The sequence below is a fragment of the Oncorhynchus kisutch genome, linkage group LG2 (assembly GCF_002021735.2).
Source record: "Oncorhynchus kisutch isolate 150728-3 linkage group LG2, Okis_V2, whole genome shotgun sequence".
Lineage (NCBI taxonomy): Eukaryota > Metazoa > Chordata > Actinopteri > Salmoniformes > Salmonidae > Oncorhynchus > Oncorhynchus kisutch.
Genome location: NC_034175.2, coordinates 50,594,408 through 50,610,308, shown reverse-complemented (window position 1 = coordinate 50,610,308; position 15,901 = coordinate 50,594,408). Strand labels below are relative to the sequence as shown.

General features: G+C 41.3%; 1 protein-coding gene across 1 annotated transcript; it reads right to left on the bottom strand.

Moving 5' to 3' along the window:
- Window positions 1–484: 484 nt before the first annotated feature.
- Window positions 485–9,226, bottom strand: tnfaip6 (tumor necrosis factor, alpha-induced protein 6). The gene is made up of 6 exons (XM_020457402.2): window positions 9,039–9,226; window positions 6,980–7,117; window positions 5,577–5,738; window positions 1,765–1,993; window positions 1,441–1,481; window positions 485–754 (listed from the first exon to the last, which is right to left on the bottom strand). The coding sequence occupies exons 1-6, from the start codon at window positions 9,136–9,138 to the stop codon at window positions 627–629; spliced, it is 798 nt and encodes a 265-aa protein (XP_020312991.1). The 5' UTR covers window positions 9,139–9,226; the 3' UTR covers window positions 485–626.
- Between the last annotated feature and the right edge of the window lie 6,675 nt (window positions 9,227–15,901).

Sequence of the window (15,901 nt, the reverse complement as noted above, 5' to 3'; positions counted from 1 at the left end):
ACATATCAAGACAGGAGGTGTTATCAGTACTTTATACACATAGCAATATATCCTAAAATACTTTTCACAAAATGTCAAATGTGATATATCTTTCTCTTCTTGTAATATAGGATATTTAATATTTTTTAAGCATAAATGAAAATCCTGCAAATGCTCTTTTTATTTGAAAAATGATAGTCTACATTTGCAGAATAATAAATAATAATAAAGCCTATATCCAAATAACTAACTCCCTATTACTCTGTGCTATATAATCCTAATCGGGGAATTGTAGAATCGTGTATTGCCTTTCTATTGACAATGTCCCAAATTGGTGAAAATTAATTTCACTGAACATCCCAAAATTGTGCTACAACATTATTTACTGAATAACTCCATTCAAAACTTGATGATCATCCTAAACAATGATAAGGATGGGGAGGGACATTGAAGTACAGTAGTGACAAACTCAACAACACCCAACTCAAATAAAACATTCAACATGTGAGGTTATACATTTAATACAGCATTTATTTGCCTTCCCTTGAAGACAACAAGGATACACACATCAATTTCATGAGTAAAAATGACAACATTATAAATACAATAGGAAACATTAACATAAAAAACATCTATTAAATAATTTGTCAAGTGAAGTAGTAGCTGGTGTCATTCTGGAAGTGGTGGAGAGAAGAGTTCACAGCAATGTACTCCAGCTGGAAGCCTCCTGCCACTACAGAGGCATCGGACAGGAACTTTAGTGTCATCACATTCCCTGTGGGAGAGAGAAACGGGGAAAGGTGACATTTGGATATTTGCTATGTGGATATATCAAATCACATTTTATTTGTCACAGACAAGTGTTCAGCAGATGTTGTTGTGGGTGTTGCGAAATGCTTGTGTTTCTAGCTCCAACAGTGCAGTAATATCTAACAAGTAATATCTAACAATATACACAATCTAAAGTAAAGGAATGGAATTAAGAATATATAAATACTTGCACGAGCAATGTCAAAGTGGCATAGACTAAGATACAGTAGAATAGGATAGAAAACAGTATATAATTACGATATGAGTCATGCAAAATATGTCAACATGATTAAAGTGACTAGGGTTCCATTATTAAATGGGGGCCAGTGGCCAGTGATTTCCAAGTCTAAATGGATATATTGCTATGTGTATAAAGTACTGATAATACCTCCTGTCCTGATATTTGAAATTTGGACATAGTTTATCAAAGAAAGCCATTATAACTAAAAATCGATAAACAATTGATGATTAAAAAAGGGCTTTGCCTCATGCCTACTACCGCAGCACAGCCGTACTAAAAAAGTCACAACACACCTCCTCTTGTGTACATTTGCTTTAATCCTTGGCAGAAATATACAGTAACTTCTTGATCTATAATAATGAATATTCATAATAATATGGTAATAAAATAGGAATGTGTTTGTTTCATACCTGTGCTAATTAAGTCATCTGGTAAGTAATCTCCACAGTACCTGGAAATAATAAATGTATTTATTTGATCGTAGAGTAACATGTTGACAAAATGGTCATACGAAACACAACTAGAGGACAGTAGCCTATGTTATGACAGTATGTTGTGTGAAAAGAGAGTCTTATGAGTCTTGTGAGTCTATATGAGTATCAATACATTTAGTACAATGCACCTTTCTGACATCTTGGATAAGACTGTAACAACCCTGAATCAACCATACAATTTAAACTCAACAAATTAAAACGTAATGCAAAGGCACATTCAATCAAAAGCTGGATCCTCACCTCCCGGCAAAGCCAGAGACGTCGTCATAGCTGTCATAGATCTCCAGGTAGTCTGCTAGACAGGACGTGTCCTCCTCCACGTCGAACTCCAGGAAATGCAGGCGTATCCTATGTCCATAGCGCACACGGATGTGCCAGTAGCAGATCTGCTCATCTTGGTACTCCTCTGGGTAACCAGGTGACTGGATGATCTTCTGCTGGTCTGTCAGAGTTCCTCCACACTCCTTCGCTGTGGACCATGAGAGAGGAGGAGACAGGATGAGGAAATGTTATATTAGAAATGATAGATATAGTGTAACAGATCAAATAGAAAGAACAAAATAATAAGCATAATTAATAAACTAAAATAGATCCAGAGGACTTTCAATTAGTCGCTTTCCTTAGCTGATTGTAAATAATAAAGTGAAGAGAATATTCTGCACAATGGCTGTTACTAGACTGTTAATAGTAATGCTGTAGACATAACAAGTCTATTAAAGCACACATCAGTGTGTTTGTTACATGTGCTATCAACATATGCATTATGATACATTAAAATAATGGGACGTTCTGCTTGTTTGGTTCTCTTTCACGTGTGATGTGACCACTGAATGAAGTTAGAAATGGGAAACGAGACTTCTTTGTCATTTGAATGAAGAAAATGAAATGAGCAGTTTGGATTAAATGAACTGAAAAGCTCTAGATCCCTTGGATTTGTAAAGGGAAAATGATTGTATTTAGGAGCTGTTTTATGCAATTCATCGATGAAATGCGAACCATACATCCTCTAAGTCACAGGCAATTATGGGGGAAATGAGTGGCTGTGCCCTAAATGGCACCCTATTACCTATTTAGTGCATTACTTTTGACCAGAGTGCTATGTCAAAAACTAGTGCACTAATAAGGAAATATGGTGCCATTTGGGACACAGGTAGTATCTTAAGGCAGCTATCTCATCCAATGAGGCAACCTCTTCCATGTTGAGTACGGTCGTCACATGTGCTGCCAACTCCAAACGTGGTCATGTATCATTCTCCACCATGAAAACATCATGACAGGTCCCAATACAGCTGTTTTGTCATGATTCATTTTTAAATGAGGTGTAAGTGTTATTTACAATATCTGGATAAAGGTCTTACCACACACTGTACAGTCGTGGCCAAAAGTTTTGAGAATGACACAAATATTAATTTTCACAGTCTGCTGCCTCAGTTTGTATGATGGCAATTTGCATATACTCCAGAATGTTATGAAGAGTGATCAGATGAATTTCAAAGTCCCTCTTTGCCATGCAAATGAACTGAATCCCCCAAAAACATTTCCACTGAATTTCAGCCCTGCCACAAAAGGACCAGCTGACATCATGTCAGTGATTCTCTCATTAACACAGGTGTGAGTGTTGACAAGGACAAGGCTGGAGATCACTCTGTCATGCTGATTGAGTTCAAATAACAGACTGGAAGCTTCAATAGGAGGGTGGTGCTTGGAATCACGTGCTGTCATCATTGCTTTGCACAAAAAGGGCTTCACAGACCAGGCTATTTCTGCCAGTAAGATTGCACCTAAATCAACCATTTATCGGATCATCAAGAACTTCAAGGAGAGCCGTTCAATTGTTGTGAAGAAGGCTTCAGAGCGCCCAAGAAAGTCCAGCAAGCGCCAGGACCGTCTCCTAAAGTTGATTCAGCTGCGGGATCGGGGCACCACCAGTACAGAGCTTGCTCAGGAATGGCAGCAGGCAGGTATGAGTGCATCTGCACCCACAGTGAGGCAAAGACTTTTGGAGGATGGCTTGGTGTCAAGAAGGGCAGCAAACAAGCCACTTCTCTCCAGGAAAAACATCAGGGACAGACTGATATTCTGCAAAAGGTACAGGGATTGGACTGCTGAGGACTGGGGTAGAGTCATTTTCTCTGATGAATCCCCTTTCAGATTGTTTGGGGCATCCGGAGAAGAGAAGGTGAGCGCTACCATCAGTCCTGTGTCATGCCAACAGTAAAGCATCCTGAGACCATTCATGTGTGGGGTTGCTTCTCAGCCAAGGGAGTGGGCTCACTCATAATTTTGCCTAAGAACACAGCCATGAATAAAGAATGGTACCAACACATCCTCCGAGAGCAACTTCTCCCAACCATCCAGGAACCGTTTGGTGACGACCAATGCCTTTTCCAGCATGATGGAGAACCTTGCCATAAGGCAAAAGTGATAACTAATTGGCTGGGGGGAACAAAACATTGATATTTTGGGTCCATGGCCAGGAAACTCCACAGACCTTAATCCTATTGAGAGGATTGTGGTCAATCCTCAAGAGGCGGGTGGACAAACAAAAACCCACAAATTCTGACAAACTCCAAGAATTGATTATGCAAGAATGGGTTGCCATCAGTCAGGATGTGGCCCAGAAGTTAATTGACAGCATGCCAGGGCAGATTGCAGAGGACTTGAAAAAGAAGGGTCAACACTGCAAATATTGACTCTTTGCATCAACTTCATGTAATTGTCAATAAAAGCCTTTGACACTTATGAAATGCTTGTAATTATACTTCAGTATTCCATAGTTAACATCTGACAAAAATATCTAAAGACACTGAAGCAGCAAACGTTGTGGAAATTAATATTTGTGTCATTCTCAAAACTTTTGGCCACGACTGTATGTCCCAAAGAGTTACAGTTTAAAGACTGGGTTCTTACCACATGATTTTCATATAATCTACAGACAAGTTAGACCATTAAGAGTTCAGTGTGTTCCTTGTTGGATTTAAACCTCAACATGTTGCTTTGCCTCGTCATTCTACAGTACAAAAATGTTCATTGACTCGAGAGAAGTCCCAGTCATTGGGTATTTAGTGTTCCTTGTTGGCTTCACACCTAGAGGTGTTTCTTTGCCTCATCCATAGACTTGTGTAATTATCTGCCTCACCATTCTATAAGACTGAGACACCATTAAACAGTCCAGCCTCTGTTGGCTCTCTCCAGAAGCATATTGGCATGGATGCACACTTTAGAGCCACTGTCACAGGCAGTTATGCCGGGTGTTTATATTAATAATATTGCATTTGCAACCTTTTCCAGATATACTGAGATGGATAGGAAGCTAAATATCTTTCAACAAGAAAACAATCTTCATCTCCATGTATGAGCCCAGTCAGAGACAATCTTTATGAAATGAATCAACATTTAGTTGGCTGTTGGCGTTCTTTTCCCTCCTGTCGTCCATCATGACAGCTCAAAGGCATTCAGGTCTCGCTTCATCTGCAAGGCTTTGGTGAATCATCTGGAGTGTCTACAGCTGTACGTCACCCCATCACTCATAGGCCAGACTATCTCAGTTACAGTTATCACTGTTACTACTCCAGTGTCCTGCCTTACTCATGTTGGGAGTTCTTATGAGGTCTTTATCCAAACCACAGCCCCCCCTGCCCATGTACAGTCATCAATGTGTCCCACTAGTACGTCATGGACCACAATCAACTTTACAACTCTGACCCTGTGTGTCCTTAACCTCGCCCCTTAGAAACCAATGTCTGTCTGACTCAACCACACACTCATCTCATATGGTGGAGACTCATGATCGATTAAACTGTTAAACCAACACACCCAGGATTGCCTAAACCTCCATTTGTCATGCAAGCAGACGGGTTCAAATATTATTTGAAATCCTTCAAATACTTTGAGCGTTTTCTTTAGCCTGCCTGGAGAGTCAGGTGGGTGAAGTTTGCACTTTTAAAAATGTTCTATTGGTTCCATTTGCAACAGTCAGTTCAATCAATCACAGATCGAGAATTTGAAATGATTTGGAATATAATTTGAAAGCAGGTCTGTTCACTACTCACAGTTGGGATTGTAGCAGTAGACGTCCCATCTTTCACTCTTGTTCAGCCTGTACCCGTAGTCGATGACACCAACCTTCCCAAAACCACAGTTGGCACCAGCTTTGACGATAGGGTAGCCTACACGACCTTTGTCATACCACCCAGCCGCACACACGTGAAAGCCTAGGAATGAGGGACAAAGAATTAGCCTGGTAAGAAACTGAATTTGCAAAGTTTCGGGCTAAGAGTGTCATATTGGTAAAATCATAAGAGAGCTTGGTTTCTAAAACTAGCATCCCCCTCTTAGTACCACAGATAAAACCCTTACAGAAGATCCATGGCCATATTGGGTTACCACAAGCCATTCGTCTTGCTCGTATTCTCAAAACAAAACCCTGTCTTTGGAAATGCTACGGTCCCTGTCAAAAATGTGCCTTCCACTGACTTTGCATCTGCAATTACAAGCGGACCATTGATGTGGGGATGTGGATGGGTGGTGGGTGGTGGGGGTAACGCATAATGAACTCCAATGTATCTAAAAAAAGCCTCCAGTCACAATCAGTGGACCACAGTCAGTCAGGAAATGCAGGGGAGACAAACTCAGACCTCCTAGGATAATTGTCCATGGGGCAGCTCTGCTTTAACCACACACATACAAGTGGTGGTTTCCCAAGACAGGGCCTGGTCTGGCTACAGTTTGTCTGCCATGGTAATGTTAACATAAGCCAGCCAGGCAGGTGTTACTGTTCTTACTATACTGGGAAGACGTCTCAAGCTGGTACCAATTCACTACCTATAACTCTTCTCCTTGACCCTAAACCTTTGATGTTTGATCTGTAAAGTGTAGGAAATATGGTGAAAACAACACCCCCTGCAGTATACTGCTTACATGTATATACCCTTCAGATCTACAGACATCGAAGGGTTAGGGCCAAGGGGAAAGGGTAGGGAGCAGATTGGGACCGGCTGAAGTCCCACAGAGCAACAGGCTGTAGTGTAGTGGCAAGACATCTTTGACTGATTTCATGGGAGAAAGGCAAGATAAACACACTTTTTCCTGGCATTGCTTGTCCAGTGAACACATGGTCGGATAATTTAAACTGTTTAATAATTAGGGCTCTTAGGCAAACTGTAAGGCATCGTTAAATCAACAGTGATAATGGCATTTTGTAAACTCAGGGGCCACTCATTAGTTGCCACTGCTTATTTTGAAAGTCTGCATTGACATTGACAGAATCCAATTGGCAACATTATGCTGCTTCTGAGTTGTAGTCCTCCGACTCTTTCCTTGTAAATTCAGAGAGAGGGGGGAGAGACAGAGACAGAGCGAGAAAGAGAGAGCGCAGGGGGAGGGAGAGAGAGATGGAGGACATGGACTAGAGGGGTCTAGGGGTGATTGGGAGGATAGGGACATTATTGTAAACCTATTTGACGAGCAGCCTCCAGTTGATCGTAAGTGGCAAGATTTCCTCCTTCGTATTTGCACACCGTCTTGGCCTCCTTATAAGTCAGCTGGTATCTCCCTTTACGCGATTCCCTGTGGTAGACTCCAGCAGCTTGCTCTGTCCAGAAAAAAAGATGTCCCCCTCAGTCAGTCAACACTGCTATCACTATCAAAGCACTACAGATAGACAGATATGCTGCCAATGCCTGTGTAGTGTCCCACTGCCACAACCACAAAGATACGTATCCAGGCAACAGAAAAACAAGTGGAAAATATTATGTTTAACAAGATTGGAGGAATCCTTCTCGGGGAGCTAGAACAAGTAAAGTGGCATACAGACTAAGAAGTTCATAGTGGAAGAAAAGAAACATGAAACACCCACGGTGGATAGGCCAACATCTTTCAACTCTGTAATGTGTTGTGGTTGGATAGAAAGCCTTAGGACAGACGCTAAGTGTTTGTAATCTCCCTCTCAGGAGTGGTCATACTGCTGTGCTTCCCTATGGGGGGTCCACCTTTGAACCCGTTTTGACATCAGGCATGCATGACCTTGTAGGACTTGGGAGTGCAGTCCAAGCTGGCTACGAGTCAATGTTTGCAACTACTAGTCAACCTCTTCCTCCAAGGTGCCTTGTGAGGTGGTAACTCATTTTCAGTATAATCCTAGAGAGTGGTGTGTCTCACTATTAGTCTAACCAAATGATATAGGGGGTTTGGGTTACAAGATATATTACTGAAAACATGCAGTTTAGTTTATGTGTTCCAGATGTGTGTAGGCCTGATGGGCAAGTCAAGCTCATTAACTCTATCAGAAGTAGCCTATATGACACATTCCGTTGAAAGTAGTTTGAGGGTGGGAAAAAACGTTTTGCCTGTGCTGCAGATGGGCTATATCGGCTAATATAGGAATATAAATAGGCCCAATGCACTACTTTTGTGAGAAAAAAATATCTATATATATGCATTTTTGGGGGGTGCTGCAGCAGCCTCAGTACCCTTAATTCCTGCAGATATGGGTTGGGCCAAATTCAGTCTTCAATATAATATTATTAGAAAATAAGCAGACTGGTCTATAAACTCAGTGTGTCAGGGGCAGATGTTATAGGAGTGGATCTGTCTCTGTTTTACACAAGAAATGTGGAGTCTGATAAAACTTTCTGTCCTATTTTTTCATTTCTATGCCATAACATAAACACTGAAAGAATGATCTGCACAGAAATTTGCACAGCTTTCTTGTTCATGTGTGTTTCTCGTCCCTTAGACAAAATGAAGTCATGCTTTGCAAGACGCTCATGCATGTGTACAGTCATAAATTTGTCCCGTCTCCAACTGTGCCCTCTAACCAAACACACACCATAGTGATATGTGCAATTTAATAACGTTACAACATAAGTCAAAATGATGTAGACAAAGTGTTATCAGGGTTAATTAATGCTAAATGTTTTTAGGCAAAATATATATATATATATATATAAATAGCATATGTTGTGCAGGATTGTGAGATTATGTTGAAGATAAAGACCTGTTAGAGAAGTGAACATATAAAGCAAAACTTTTTCTAACACATGGGAATGATAATTAGCCTAAGTTTATAGACACATCAAAAAGGCTTCACTACAGACACGGGTTCGATCCCGGGCTGTATCACAACCGGCCGCGTTAGGGAGTCCCATAGGCGGCGCACAATTGGCCCAGCTTCGTCCGGGTTAAGGTAGGGTTAGGCCGGGGTGGGCCATTGTAAAATTAAATTAACAAAAGAGAAACCGGCGCCTCTTATAGGCCTATGTACAAGCAACCAAAACAAAAGAAAACCATACCACAGTTTTTTGAAAGATTCAGTGTCATTGTTGTGCTAAACGTTACATCGGAACATTCCACAACCATATTGTAAAACACAACACATACATCTTTCAGGAGAACGTCCTACAGAAAGCAAATGTTTCCAACCGCAGTTGATGGAATGCTTAACAGTTCAAAAAGTAGCCTATCCTTGTTGGGAAAGTAATGACCCCAAGATCACAAAATAAAACATGATTTACCCAACCATATGGAGTTATGAAAGATTCCATTTCTGAAGCCCCACGCTTGCACTTCCTTCAAGAAGAAGCAGATGGCCCAGATGACAGTGAAGATGCGCATCCTTCTCCTGAACAGAACAGAGCTGTGCGCAACGGGTTGATATCCTCTCGCCAGCTGCTACCGCTCGCGCTGTGCTCGCTGCTCATCTGGCGACTGGCCTTTTAAATAGACTGCCCCAGCGGCGCGCTCTGCCAAGGCTAAGCGTCAAGGTAATGAGAATACGTTGCCCAACACTGAGAAGTGACCATACATAGACTTATGCGAATTTACCAGTGGGGGACCATGACCTGCGTTAGATTTAAAAGAGTCTGTGTCAAGCATTAAGACATGATAGGTTATACAGATGTTTAATGTGTCATTGACTTTATGCATTAAGGCATAAAGACATCCATGTTAATCACGAAACAATATGTTCATGCAAAAGAACACACTTCTTTAATACATTTTTTTAGGCCTATAGGGCAATGGCTAAAATATCCCCATAGATTTTTCCGCTACCTTATCACCCTCTTTGGTCAAGTGCCACTTAACAAAAAAATATACCTGGTTGTCAGTGGCTTAGACCATAAATATTCACAGATTTATTGCTGGAAGTATGTTGTTGAAGGGTGCACTTTAAAAAAGGATGTTCTACTGTATGAAAATAATATTTCCATGTATCAAGTTGCCTAGATAGGTTTCCAAAAAATGGGATATCTAGTATATCAGAGGTATAGGAGGCACAGAGGCCTATTTGGGGTGTGGGACTTTCTTTCATGATAACCAGGATAATTACTGAAGATCTGATGTCAATAGATAAAATGGTAACATATATATCCTGGTATTTAAAGGCTAAAATGGTGGGTTTTAGAAAATTATCTGGGAATTATCTGTCTACCAATGCTGCTTAGAAAGACATTTATATACAGTCTAAGAACCTCTCCCTTCATCCATCAAGATGAATCTTTCTATTGGTTGGTATGTTAACACTAACATATAAATAATATCAGGCCAGTATTTTCCAGACCAGAGAACTTTGAACACTGCTGGCTAAGAATGAGGCCGTTTGACAAGGTTGTTCAAGACTACTATGATATTCGAGTGTGCTTATTAATGTCTCCGGGTTTTTCTGACATTCTGCAATAGACCAATTTTTCAGTATTCAGCAATCTCAGCGTAATTTGAGTATGAACTTGTTGGAGTCAGCGCTGAAGGCAATGATGACTCTTCTGAACTGGTTCCAGACAAGTTACAAGAAATGAGCTGAACCTTCTCAATTCCCCCAAGTGTCCCTTCCATTTACACCCACACATGGAAACTCTGGCTCAGACACAGTAATTGCCATATTGGTTACTGTCTAAATTTTAAAGGACTTTGATCATCGTTATAAATGACATACAGAAACCGGCGCCTCTTATAGGCCTATGTACAAGCAACCAAGCAGCCACAATTACTCGCAGCTTAGGCAATAAAGTTGAATGGTAAATGATCTGCCCTGTTTACATTTTTCATTGAATTGTGTGTTTTGTAACAGTTTGCCTTCAAAATTGAAAGGATCAGTACTTGTATGTGTTATCCTCAAACACAGAATCACAGCGATAACATGTTATTAAAGTGTTGTAATTACATGGTTATTATAAGATCACATTAATTTGAGACAAAAAAAAACTTTAGGTCTTAGTTTCCAGCTGTTTTCAACAGGCATAAATCCTACTAAGGTTGGTCTCTATGCGATATGAAACTGAGGAGCTGGTCTTGCTTTGCTAGACATCACACTGTATATTCTTTAGAGACTGAGAGGCTTGAGAAGACACTTAAACAGCTGGGGGTGGGGCTACTTGAGAGTCAACTCTGACCCCAGTTGAGGGATTTGGATCCTTTGATACAAGTAGGGCGGTGGTAAGGGCATGGTAGGTTGTCTGACCACTGCTGTACTCAATGGTGTAAAGTACTTAAGTAAAAATACTTTAAAGTACTAATGAAGTCTGTTTTTGGGGTATCTCTACTTTACTATTTATATTTTTGACAACTTTTACTTTCACTCCACTACATTCCTAAAGAAAATAATGGACTTTTTACTCCATACATTTTTCCTGACACCTAAAAGTACTTGCTACCTTTTGAATGCTTAGCAGGACAGGAAACGGGTACAATTCACACACTTATCAAGAGAACATGGTCATCCCTACTGCCTCTAATCTGGTGGATTCACTAAACACAAATGCTTGATTTGTAAATTATTTCTGTGTCACACCCTGACCATAGTTTGCTTTGTATGTTTCTATGTTTTGGTTGGTCAGGGTGTGAGCTGAGTGGGCATTCTATGTTACATGTCTAGTTTGTCTAGTTCTATGTTTGGCCTGATATGGTTCTCAATCAGAGGCAGGTGTTCATCATTGTCTCTGATTGGGAACCATATTTAGGTAGCCTGTTTGGTGTTGGGATTTGTGGGTGATTGTCCTTGTTCCGGTCTCTGTGTTACTTTGCACCAGTATTAGGCTGTTTCGGTTTTTGTGTTGTGTTTGTATATGATTCGTGTTTACTTTGTTTCATTAAACATGGATCGCAATAGCCACGCCGTATTTTGGTCTGACACTCTTTCACCTAAAGAAAGCCGTGACATTCTGAGTGTTGGAGTGTGCCCCTGGCTATCCGTAAATTTAAAAAACAAGAAAATAATGTTGTCTGGTTTTCTTAATATAAAAAATATGAAATTATTTATATATTTACATATACTTTTGATACTTACACCAAATACTTTTAGACTTGTACTCAAGTAGAATTTTGCTTGGTGATTTTGAATTTTACTTGAGTCATTTTCTATCAAGTATGATAATTGGGTACTACAATTTCCCACTATACTTTCCCACAGTCCCTAATGTCCTTTAAATCTCAGTATTTTAACCGTGTTAAAACTATACCCACCCTCCATTCCTACTAATACACACACAGGGACAGCTTTTTATATACTTGTTCATTCTCTCACTATGTCATCTGGTGCTACTTTGGTTCATAAGACAAATGCAGTGGTCTCTTATATATATCTGCAGTATGTACTGTATGGTACATGCAGTCTGTGGTAAACAGTTTATGTAACTGTATTATAATTACAGCCTCCCATACGCTCTGGTAATTGGGTGTGTGTGACAATTATACTGTACAATATTTACATCTCACTACATGTCAAACACATTCTAGGCTTGTGTTCTTTTCACCATCCGAACTCCCTCTGGCAGGGCCCGTGCGGCTATTGTTTACTATAGCCCAGTAAAGCCACGACAACATGAAACACAGGAGGTCGGGTGTAGAAGAGAGAGGGATAAGGGAGTCTTTGTTTGCAGGCTGCTTTTACTGTGTTGCAGCTCCATGACTTAACATCCTGCCGTCGTGTGCCAAACTGGTGGTGGTGCGCTCTCTCTCTCTTTCTCTCTCTAACCTTTTCTCTGTTGGTTCATAACATACAGCCTGCAGCTGGATACATACCTGGGTTCAAATAGTATTTGTTTTCTTTCAAATACTTTGAATGTTTGATTCAGCCTGCTAGAATGCCTGGTGGGACTATCCATTTGGTTCCATTGTGCCAGTAAAGCTGAATCGAGCGCATCTTAAGTATTTGAATGAAAACAAATATTATTTGAACCCAGGACCGAAGACCATATGGCATGTGGACAGTGAGTTAAACATACAGAATCCTTTCCCTATAGCATATTATTAATCCACCAGGCCAAGGCTGGTCCCTCTGGGTTTGCCATCCCCGATGAGAACATGGGGGATACTGTAGCTAAAGACTCATATGCCATAGTGTGGTTTTTCCAAGAGAGGAGTTCAACAGAAAGTCAGCAGCAACTTGTCTTTTGACAAATTAAATTCCTTTTAACACATGTATAATAATACATCTGTGTCACGTTTGTCGTATAGAGGAGACCAAGGCGCAGCGTGATGTGAATACATTCTTCTTTAATAAAAGGAAGAACACTAATCAAACTATACAAACAACAAAATGAACGTGACGCTATAAAGACAGAGTGCTGACATGCAACTACACATAGACAATAACCCACGAAATACCCATGGAATATGGCTACCTAAATATGGTCCCCAATCAGAGACAACGATAAACAGCTGCCTCTGATTGAGAACCAATCCAGGCAACCATAGACATAAAAACACCAAGACCAGAAACAACCCCATAAACATACAAAAACCCTAGACAGGACAAAAACACACATATTACCCTCATCACACCCTGACCTAACCAAAATAATAAAGAAAACAAAGAATACTAAGGTCAGGGCGTGACAATCTGTAACACTGCCAGTGGCAGACGTTTAGAGTCGATGTCCGTGCACCCGCAAAAATCCAATTAGCATGATAAAAGAATCCCCATAAAAATCTGTCAGTTTAAGCTAGAGATATGTTGTTTGCATTGGATGTATCTCAACCCACTATTTTTTTAATTTCACCTTTATTTAACCAGGTAGGCTAGTTGAGAACAAGTTCTCATTTGCAACTGCAACCTGGCCAAGATAAAGCATAGCAGTTTGAACAGACAACAACACAGAGTTACACATGGAGTAAACAATAAACAAGTCAATAACATAGTAGGAAAAAAATTATCTATATACATTGTGTGCAAAAGGCATGAGGAGGTAGGCAATAAATAGGCCATAGGAGTGAATAATTACAATTTAGCAGATTAACACTGGAGTGATAAATGATCAGATGAACATGTGCAGGTAGAGATACTGGTGTGCAAAAGAGCAAAAAAATAAAATAAAATAAAAACAGTATGGGGATGAGGTAGGTAAATTGGGTGGGCTATATACTGATGGACTATGTACAGCTGCAGCGATCGGTTAGCTGCTCAGATAGCAGATGTTTAAATTTGGTGAGGGAGATAAAAAGTCTCCAACTTCAGAGATTTTTGCAATTCGTTCCAGTCGCAGGCAGCAGAGAACTGGAAGGAAAGGCGGCCAAATGAAGTTTTGGCTTTAGGGATGATCAATGAGATACACCTGCTGGAGCGCGTGCTACGGGTGGGTGTTGCCATCGTGACCAGTGAACTGAGATAAGGCAGAGCTTTACCTAGACTTGTAGATGACCTGGAGCCAGTGGGTCTGGCGACGAACATGTAGCGAGGGCCAGCCGACTAGAGCATACAGGTCGCAATGGTGGGTGGTATAAGGTGCTTTAGTAACAAAACAGATGGCACTGTGATAAACTGCATCCAGTTTGCTGAGTATAGTATTGGAAGCTATTTTGTAGATGACATCGCCGAAGTCGAGGATCGGTAGGATAGTCAGTTTTACTAGGGTAAGTTTTGCGGCGTGAGTGAAAGAGGCTTTGTTGCGAAATAGAAAGCCGACTCTAGATTTGATTTTCGATTGGAGATGTTTGATATGAGTCTGGAAGGAGAGTTTGCAGTCTAGCCAGACACCTAGGTACTTATAGATGTCCACATATTCTAGGTCGGAACCATCCAGGGTGGTGATGCTAGTCGGGCGTGCGGGTGCAGGCAGCGAACGGTTGAAAAGCATGCATTTGGTTTTACTAGCGTTTAAGAGCAGTTGGAGGCCATGGAAGGAGTGTTGTATGGCATTGAAGCTCGTTTGGAGGTTAGATAGCACAGTGTCCAAGGAAGGGCCAGAAGTATACAGAATGGTGTCGTCTGCGTAGAGGTGGATCAGGGAATCGCCTGCGGCAAAGGCAACATCATTGATATATACAGAGAAAAGAGTCGGCCCGAGAATTGAACCCTGTGGTACCCCCATAGAAACTGCCAGAGGACCGGACAACATTCCCTCCGATTTGACACACTGAACTCTGTCTGCAAAGTAGTTGGTGAACCAGGCAAGGCAGTCATTTGAAAAAAACGAGGCTACTGAGTCTGCCGATAAGAATATGGTGATTGACAGAGTCGAAAGCCTTGGCCAGGTCGATGAAGACGGCTGCACAGTACTGTCTTTTATCGATGGCGGTTATGATATCGTTTAGTACCTTGAGCGTGGCTGAGGTGCTGGCCGAGTTTGGACTAGCCAGGAGGAAGGCATGGCCAGCCGTTGAGAAATGCTTGTTGAAGTTTTCGATTATCAAGGATTTATCGGTGGTGACCGTGTTACCTAGCCTCAGTGCAGTGGGCAGCTGGGAGGAGGTGCTCTTGTTCTGCATGGACTTTACAGTGTCCCAGAACTTTTTGGAGTTAGAGCTACAGGATGCAAATTTCTGCTTGAAGAAGCTGGCCTTTGCTTTCCTGACTGACTGCATGTATTGGTTCCTGACTTCCCTGAACAGTTGCATATCGCGAGGACTATTCAATGCTATTGCAGTCCGCCACAGGATGTTTTTGTGCTGGTCGAGGGCAGGCAGGTGTGGAGTGGAGTGAACCAAGGGCTATATCTGTTCTTAGTTCTGCATTTTTTGAATGGAGCATGCTTGTCTAAGATGGTGAGGAAGTTACTTTTAAAGAATGACCAGGCATCCTCAACTGACGGAATGAGGTCAATATCCTTCCAGGATACCCGGGCCAGGTCGATTAGAAAGGCCTGCTTGCAGAAGTTTTTTAGGGAGCGTTTGACAGTGATGAGGGGTGGTCGCGGACCCGTAGCGGATACAGGCAATGAGGCAGTGATCGTTGCGATCCTGATTGAAGACAGCAGAGGTGTATTTGGAGGGCAAGTTGGTCAGGATAATGTCAATTAGGGTGCCCATGTTTACGGATTTCGGGTTGTACCTGGTGGGTTCCTTGATGATTTGTGTGAGATTGAGGGCATCTAGCTTAGATTGTAGGACTGCCGGGGTGTTAAGCATATCCCAGTTTAGGTCACCTAACAGAACAAACTCTGAA

What these genes read in the sequence shown, in the direction of transcription:
- tnfaip6 (XM_020457402.2), bottom strand. Translation starts at nt 9,138, where the DNA reads ATGCGCATCTTCACTGTCATCTGGGCCATCTGCTTCTTCTTGAAGGAA. An exon ending in CTACTGCTACAATCCCAACT is followed by an intron (nt 1,994 to 5,576) that starts GTGAGTAGTGAA and finishes CATGGTCCACAG; the next exon opens with CGAAGGAGTGTGGAGGAACT. An exon ending in AGATGACTTAATTAGCACAG is followed by an intron (nt 755 to 1,440) that starts GTATGAAACAAA and finishes TCTCTCCCACAG; the next exon opens with GGAATGTGATGACACTAAAG.